The sequence below is a fragment of the Ruditapes philippinarum genome, unplaced genomic scaffold, assembly GCF_026571515.1.
Source record: "Ruditapes philippinarum isolate M1 unplaced genomic scaffold, ASM2657151v2 ctg13766_1_1_1_1, whole genome shotgun sequence".
NCBI classification, from domain to species: Eukaryota; Metazoa; Mollusca; class Bivalvia; order Venerida; family Veneridae; genus Ruditapes; species Ruditapes philippinarum.
In genome coordinates this window covers 36,352-44,611 of record NW_026857682.1, presented here as the reverse complement: position 1 = coordinate 44,611, position 8,260 = coordinate 36,352, and the positions used below count along the sequence as shown (strand labels likewise).

General features: G+C 32.6%; 1 protein-coding gene across 1 annotated transcript; it reads right to left on the bottom strand.

Annotated features, from left to right (window-relative positions):
- Positions 1-273: 273 nt before the first annotated feature.
- LOC132750574 (collagen alpha-6(VI) chain-like) lies at positions 274-7,961 on the bottom strand. Its single transcript, XM_060740578.1, has 4 exons — positions 7,740-7,961; positions 4,750-5,061; positions 3,872-4,312; positions 274-1,846 (listed from the first exon to the last, which is right to left on the bottom strand). The coding sequence occupies exons 1-4, from the start codon at positions 7,879-7,881 to the stop codon at positions 1,086-1,088; spliced, it is 1,656 nt and encodes a 551-aa protein (XP_060596561.1). The 5' UTR covers positions 7,882-7,961; the 3' UTR covers positions 274-1,085.
- Between the last annotated feature and the right edge of the window lie 299 nt (positions 7,962-8,260).

The window sequence follows — 8,260 nt, the reverse complement described above, 5'->3', positions numbered from 1 at the left end:
AGTTACAGGGGGAAATTAGTTCATTTCAATTAAGACTAATGCCAAATATATTTACACCCAACCCTAACGGCAAGAAACACAGAAACAGAATTGAATGCGCGACGAACATTCTTTTATTCATTCATTCCTCAGTTGCAGGGAAAATAATATAATCATTCTGATGATAATAAGATTTAAAGTAAGATTTGACAAAACGACGATTTAAACTATTCAAAATGCAATTCAACATGTAAACAAGCCCTTGCTTGACCTTAAACGGCAGATTGTTCTTTGATGTTCAATATACAAAAGAAATTTCCCTGTTATTGCTGAAATTAATTCTATAACTTTCCCAAATGGACAATCATTATGAAGTTTAGGGCATACTTTTAATAGTTGTAGTTTGTTTAATATTCGACCGACATAACTTTTTAAAAAAAAATAGCAACGTATTTTTCGACTTTATTTGAAAAGAACCTATAATAATGTTATTATTAATAAATATTAAACGCGGCCTGCATATAATTATTGAAACGTCAGAAGAAAAGCAGGAAAAAAACATGAAAATAAAACATCATAAACGAGAATGTTGTAAAATACATCTAACATAAAATGTGATAAAAATATACCAAACAACCGCATTAAACAAATCAAACTAAAAAGAGGATGCAATGTCGCTTAAACTTGATACAATTGAACTTACCAAAAATAAAAAAGACAACAATGCCGCCTAAATTTGATAAAATGAAACGGATCAAAATAAAAAGAGGAAGGCATGCTGATTAAACTTGATAAAATTAAACCAATCCTAATGATAACGACATGTAATACCGCTTATCTAATATACTTTAGAATAAAACCAATCAAGATAAGGAGAGGGTTAAATATAAACATTTGTGTACTCATAAGAACCATACTTTAACAAATAAAAGGATGCAAGACAATATCAATGTCAGGTAACATAGCTTATTATTTAATATCGCGTAAGAGAACAATCTTTTTATCGTAGTAAATAACATATTGTCAAAGGTCAAACTACAGAGCAAAACTTAACAATATACAAAAACAAAAGACACAAAAATGTTAAATGGAATTCACCAGTATTCTCAATGCTTTAAGCAAATGTTGTACTTAAATTCTGATTGCATTACAATTAAATTTGAGTGATCACGATTGTCCTCAGTTACAAAAACATGACTTGCTTCTTTAGTCAGGGCTAACAATCCATCCATATGGATATCAGATCCTATTCCAACCACAAAAACCTTAACATCAGCTAATTCCTTGATATTTGCTATTTCGTTTTTGATCATACTTGGCTTTTCAAAGTGACCATTAGATAGAACAATGAGGAAGTTTCTAGCATTATCTCTTCCGGAGATGTTGTAGGAGTTTTTAACGATTTGACCTATCGCATTTGTCATGTTCATTTCATTGCATTGTTCATCTTTACTACAAGCATCACTTCTCGTCCGGCGTAAGACTCTTAGATTCAGAGTCAGTCCACTTTGTGACTGGTGATTCGATAGTTTTATCACATTCTTTAATGCATCGCCAAATTGAAACAATCCAAAAGCCGGACCATTATTTTCACCTACATGATCAGTATTTGTCACAATTGATGTTAGTATATCTACTGATATTTCAAACTCATTTTCAGACATGTCATGACTTTCATCCAGAAGAAACAGGACATTTGAAAAATGGCTAACTGCACTGCAGTCATCACAGGTAATATCGACGAGCTGTTTCAGTAAGGTATTCAGTGCATTAAAGTCGCCGACAGAAAAAACGTAAGACGGGCTATGTTGGTCTCCAGGTGATGCAATATCTATCAGTTCTTTGTGTGACACCTCCTTTCCTATCCCTTTGAAAATGAAGATATATTGGTAACAGTTACTTTAAGCATACAACTATACAAACAAGAATTTGTAACAGAGTTACCAACGTCCCCCGCCTCAGGGAAGTTTTAAATGAAGCACAAAAGTGCGCTGTTTCAAAAGATTGAGGTATGGATCTCAGGACTTTCAGTGCAAAATTATGATCGATGCTAGATCTGCAAATGCTACAACAAATTTATTAAAAAATAAAATGAAACACGGACTTTAAAAATCCATCATGTTAATCTTTGACCTCTAAGTATGACCTTGACCTTAGAGGTAGGGATGAAAGTGTTGTGCATGACATATCGTCTTATTATTGTTATTTTTTGTGTCAAGTATTTTCAAAATCCCTTGAACTATGAAGAAGTTATAGATCGGACACAAAATATACCCTATAACAGACTAAGTTAATCTTTGACCTCTTAGTGTGATACCCATGTTTTGAGCCTGACATATCGTCTTAATATTGTGTTTATTTGTGCAAATTATTCTTAAAACCCCTTGATCTATGAAAAAGTTATAGACTGGACACAAAATATACCCTATAACAGACTGGGTAAATCTTTGACCTCTAAGTGTGACCTTGACCTTGGACGTAGGGATACAGGTGTTGCGCATGACATATCATATTATCATTATGACTATTTGTGCCAAGTATTTTTAAAATCCCTTGATCTATGAAGAAGGTATGGGCCAGACACAAAATAAACCATATAACAGACTCTGATAACATTTGAACTCTAAGTGTGACCTTGACCTTGGAGGTAGGGATGCAAGTGTTGTACTTTATACATCGTCTTATTATTGTGACTATTTGTGCCAAGTTATTTCAAAATCCCTTGAACTATGAAGAAGTTCTAGATCGGACACAAAATGTACCCTAAAACAGACAATTTTAATTTTGACCTCTAAGAGACACCTTGACGTTGTAGGTAGGGATGCAGGTATTGTGCATGACATATCATCGTATTATAGTGACTATTTATGCCAAGTATTTGCAAAATCCTTTGATCTAAGAAAAAGTTAGGATCGGACACAAAATATATAAAAGACAATCTTTGACCTCCAAGCGTGACCTTGACCTTGAAGGTAGGTGACCGGTTTTGCGCAAGACACATCGTCTCATTATTGTAAACAATTGTGGCAAGTATTTACAAAATCCCTTCAAAGATAAGAAGGTTATGGACCGGACACGACATATACCCTAAAATAGACAATGTTGATCTTGGTTGAGCAAGTGCGACATTGACCCTGAATGTAGGTGTATGGTTGTTGCGCATGATACATCTTATTATTATAACAAACATTTTTGCCAAGTTATTTCAAATTCCTTTGATAAAGTTATGGACCGGACACGAACGTGTGACGGACGGACGGACGAACAAACGGACGGAGGACGGAAGTGCCAACAATTTTGGTTTATGTGCTCTTTCTTTGATCTTTATGTGGCATTTTTCCCCATAAACCAGTACAATTACCAGATTAACCAGTCAGTTTATGGGATTTCCTACTTTTTTTAACTTAATTTATGGACGGAATGAAGCTCATATACCATAGGATGTTCGCCCGGACAGACGGACATAGCCTATTTCTATATCCCCATTTTTTCTTCGAAAAGGCGGGGGATAATAAATGATATTTTATTTCTTATTTTAAATAGAAGATTATATGTGCACTTTAATTAATTAAACTACTGTAAAGTGGCAGATTCCTCGAAAACATTTATTTAAGAATTTAAGTATAAATTATCTTTCTTTTTTTAAACAATAACGTTAATATATCATACGTTGGTTGAAAGTGATTTAAGCATGAAGGTGCTCATTCTTTAGAGATAATTCGAAAGACATGATTACAAATATTGAGAAAGTATCATTTGATTTACGTTAACTAAGTTTAAGTTTATTTTTTTAGATTCTTAGCAAACATACACTATTCATTTATTTTGATTATAGTTTACCAATGGCAGACATTTCAATTAGGACAGAAATCAAAATCTACTTTAAACGTACCTATTGCAACAACGTGAACATTATGGTCCCTCAATGCCTTTGCTGCTAAACGTGTATCCTGTCGTTTAGTTGACATTCCATCGGTCAGAACAAATGCATACGTGAGTGTCACCATCCCTTTTCGTCTTTCACTTTGTCTTGCAACGTTTAATGCTGCATTTAGCCCTTTGTTTGTAAAGGTAGCACCCGGTCTGAATGAAATTTTAGTTATTGCATCTCGAAGATTGTTTTTATTTGTAGATTGATTAAAATTAATTTCTATTTTCGCCTCGAATGAAAATGTTACTATCGCGATTTGAAATTCTTCTTTGCTAATGTTAACTTGATCAATGAAATTTAATACAAAATCGAGCTGTTGACGAAACTCGTCTTTCGATTGACTTGTTGACGAATCTAACACAAATATAACGTCAGTTGGAAAGGGTGTGCAACCTGATAATACTGAAAAATAATTTTCAAGTTAGAAAAAAAGATCTCTTTCCTAATGCATTGTAAAATTCATGATGATAGTGAGATCCCTACAGAGCGATGAAAACAAATAAGTAAAACGATTTAATTTGCATTTTTGGTTTAATTGAATCTGTTTATGATACAAAGACAATAAAATAGTTACACCTTTCTACATTATTTTTCTTTGTCTCTCCTCCTCCTGCCCTTGCAGCGTAGGTTTTATGTTTTAATTTTCAACACATACTGTACTGTAATCAATGATACTGCAGAGCAGTTTCCATGACTAATTCACTTAACACCTGCTACAATCATTATTTTGCGTTTTAATCACTAAAATTAAAATTGAGTAAAAAGGTTATAATACTATTTTCATATGTTGCACAAATATATTCTACCCGTTTCAAAAAATAATATAAGAAAATACGAACGTTCTTCACAGCAATGTCCAAATGTCCTGTCCAAACATTGACAACCGTAATCGCCTTTCTTCATTGTTCCACCATATAAACAATTACCTCCACAGGTTCGATCCTCAACCTGGTCCTTAGTGTCTTTGTTACATCTTTCTGCACAGTTTTGAAAGTCGCCGTATTCCTCAAGACAACATAAATGCCTTTCACGTTGTTGATGTCCACCACCACCACAAGACACAGAGCACGTGCTCCATTCTTCCCATGAAGACCACGTGCATATGTCATCACAGCTTCTTCTGCCACTGGGTTGTTCTAAGCGAGGCTTTTCTGTTAATGTTTGTTTTACAATGTATTTATAATACACATAAATGTTCAGTTATCTAAAATAGTTTCGATGAGATTATGATATACTATTCAATATGCTTCACCAATTCTATTGATCTCAGAATGTCAAAATTCAATACGAAAAGAAACACAATGTCAGAAAAGAAAATTGTTCACAAAAAACCTTTTAGTGATTTAAATATCCTTGGCATGTTAAAGTTCTTTTCAAGTTGCATATCATATAGATAGGTTTGTTTCATAGGTTTTAAAAAGGATACTATATCGGTAGCAATGAAACGCGAGAACATTCTTAAGTTAGAATTGGATTTGATATCCATAGCGTTTAAGATGTATGTACTTTCATCGATAGAATCACATTCTTGGGCTAATATCAATTTAATATGAAAATTTGTAAATCTTATGTTATATTGATTTTTTAAATATTATAGGGGGAATTCTGACTTATGCGGCCTTGGTTAATACATAAAAAACAACAAAGACAAACAAAAACTACAACTAAAGAATAATAAAGAAAAGCAAACATCATAAAATATCATCCCACAACTTGTTTCATTTTGTACGTCAATTATAACCAATACTTTCACATAAACGTAACATAAATTTGGTATTACGTTCTTTTAATTTGCAATTTGAGACATGTATTTGCAGCAAATTTCATTAACTTTAAATTAGTATGTTCTGATCAGTGCTAAAGTGTATATTTAGTAGCAAATCATTTAATTGAATGTGAATGTATTTTACAAATGCACTTGAAACTAATGTGGTTGTTTCCATTCTATCAATTGTAAATGTTATGAATTTTTGTTTTTAGATACTGTATTTTGTTTTGTTTTGAGTATGTACATATTCCAAAGGTTTATAGATATGCAGGCTTCATAACCTCAGATCCCCTTTCAAAATTCCATTTTATTTAGTTCCGCCAATTGTTTACTCGTTTAGGGCACACGCATTTTTTACTTGGGGACCATATGCCGCTTTTCATGGAATGACACTTATTGTCACATTGAAGATTCCATGATAACCGCCATATGAACACATCTACGAATGTTTCAAAATTCAAAATTGTACCAGTTCATGTTAAATGTTGAATTCTGCTTAAGCTGGTGCTAGGGGGGGGGGGGGCGTGGATGGTAACTTGCACTTTCCATTACCGTCCATGAACAGGCTCAAATTAACCGAGCCTGCAACATTTCCAATTTTGTCTTGTTGGGCTTTCTTTAGGGATTCTTAATTTCACTCTACGTTTTAACTTTATTATATTTATTACTCTATGTTACTTTATTAATACCTTTTTATAACCCTGATTTACTTAAATTTAAACATATCTGTTTTTACTCGCAACCTATTTTAATCAATGTAGAGTAGATTTATACAAATACTACCACCTTACTGCAATACCTGGTTAGCCCGTACAATAGGAGTTAACCTGTTACTGCACTGAGGTGACGATGCAAACAATAAAACACTTGATGTGCCCATAAATTAAAAAATGTCAGTCCTAGAGCTGAAAAAGACTCCAAATGTAATCGATAAACCTGAAAACAAACATAATGTTTATGAGTAAATGCTATTTTTCAGTTTTTAAAAAGGTAATTGTCAACTTGGTCGGGGTTGTACTTATTTACATGAAGTGATTTTGAAAAATGGACAAAAAAATAACCGTCACTTTCATAGATACTTGTTAAATGTTTTATTCGATCCGTTATTTTGTAAAATTTGTTTAAGTGGTATTGTATTTCACCAATCATTTTGTAAAACAGTGCATGTCAGTTGTATATGGAGGCATTGGGCTGTAAAATTTAAAGCGTAGGAAAAGTGAATACATTCCTTTTAATATCATGTCTTTCTATAGTACATTGTGCACAGTATAACCACAGCTTTCTGTAGGATTCTATAAGGCTTTTTTATAAGGCTATTCCAATATTTTTGTCATGTCAATTTTCCAAACATCAAGGTCTATTAAATAAAAAAGACTTACTAGATATTGATTGCAGTTATATAATGCATGTTTAATTTGTACTGCATGTTTTAAAACTATGTTACTACATATTTCTGTTTGAGCAAGTGTGTATCACCTTATCAGTCAGTTTAACAGAAACACTACATATAACTGTCTCACAAAAGTCTAATTAATAATAAGAACCTGTCGTTTTTCAATTTCGTCTACTAATGTATCAGTAATATCTTAAAACCTGAATTTTTATTAATGATTTTCTTTCATTCATGGGACAGTTTGTTTGCAATAATGTTAATGAGCTAAATATACATCATTGTTTTGTGGATTTTTGTTTTGTTGTTGTTTTTTTTTTGTTTTTTTTGTTACGTATTTTACACGTAATATTATCTATACGTGAACACATGATAGTGCTACGGTTTGGTTTTGAAACTATCCTTTGGCTGTTATAAAATTATATGAATATATATACATATATATCAATAAAAGTTATAAACACATAGTTTATGTTTAAAGCAAAATCTAGAATATTATAGCTCAAATACAATCTTAACAAGTATATTCCGAAATATGTAAAACTATTTGTCAACATTGAAACATATTTCTAGAAATATCAGTTTCCTTTTGTCTCTATTTATAGGCATGCACAATGAAATGTTATTCAATTTACAAATGAAGCATCATTCTCATTAGTATTAAATTTTACCTCCTTCACAACAGTAACCTTCGTGTAAAAAATCGCATTTACAATTTCCCTGTCCGCTGCTTGATTTCTGAAATATTCCACCATTATAACATATGTCCATACAACTTTCATATGAATCGCGTCCACCTAAATAGAAGGACATATCCTTTCCACAATTTGCTAAACAAGCACGTAGGACTAAATCGGACCTGCAGCAAAAAGGTCTGTATCTTACTCTATATCCTCCACCGCAAGTTTGGCTACACTCGGACCATCCTTCCCAAGGTGACCACTCGCATCTCTTATTGCACGGTCCAGCTGTTGTTTCAGCTATAAATGCCAGTATCAAACATACGAGTACCTCCATTCCTGTTTGCTACCCTTTATTTTAAAAAAAAAGTGTCAATAAACTGAAAACAATATCTTTATATCCTCAATATGTTATACAATTTCACTCATTATTTTCATATCTGTAGGTGACATTATCCTCATATCTGTAAAGTCAAGTTCAGCTGAATCGGTTTTATATTTCAAATGATTGA

What these genes read in the sequence shown, in the direction of transcription:
- LOC132750574 (XM_060740578.1), bottom strand. Translation starts at nt 7,881, where the DNA reads ATGTCCTTCTATTTAGGTGGACGCGATTCATATGAAAGTTGTATGGAC. An exon ending in TGGACATTGCTGTGAAGAAC is followed by an intron (nt 4,313 to 4,749) that starts GTTCGTATTTTC and finishes ATTATTTTTCAG; the next exon opens with TATTATCAGGTTGCACACCC. An exon ending in TGTTCACGTTGTTGCAATAG is followed by an intron (nt 1,847 to 3,871) that starts GTACGTTTAAAG and finishes TCATTTTCAAAG; the next exon opens with GGATAGGAAAGGAGGTGTCA.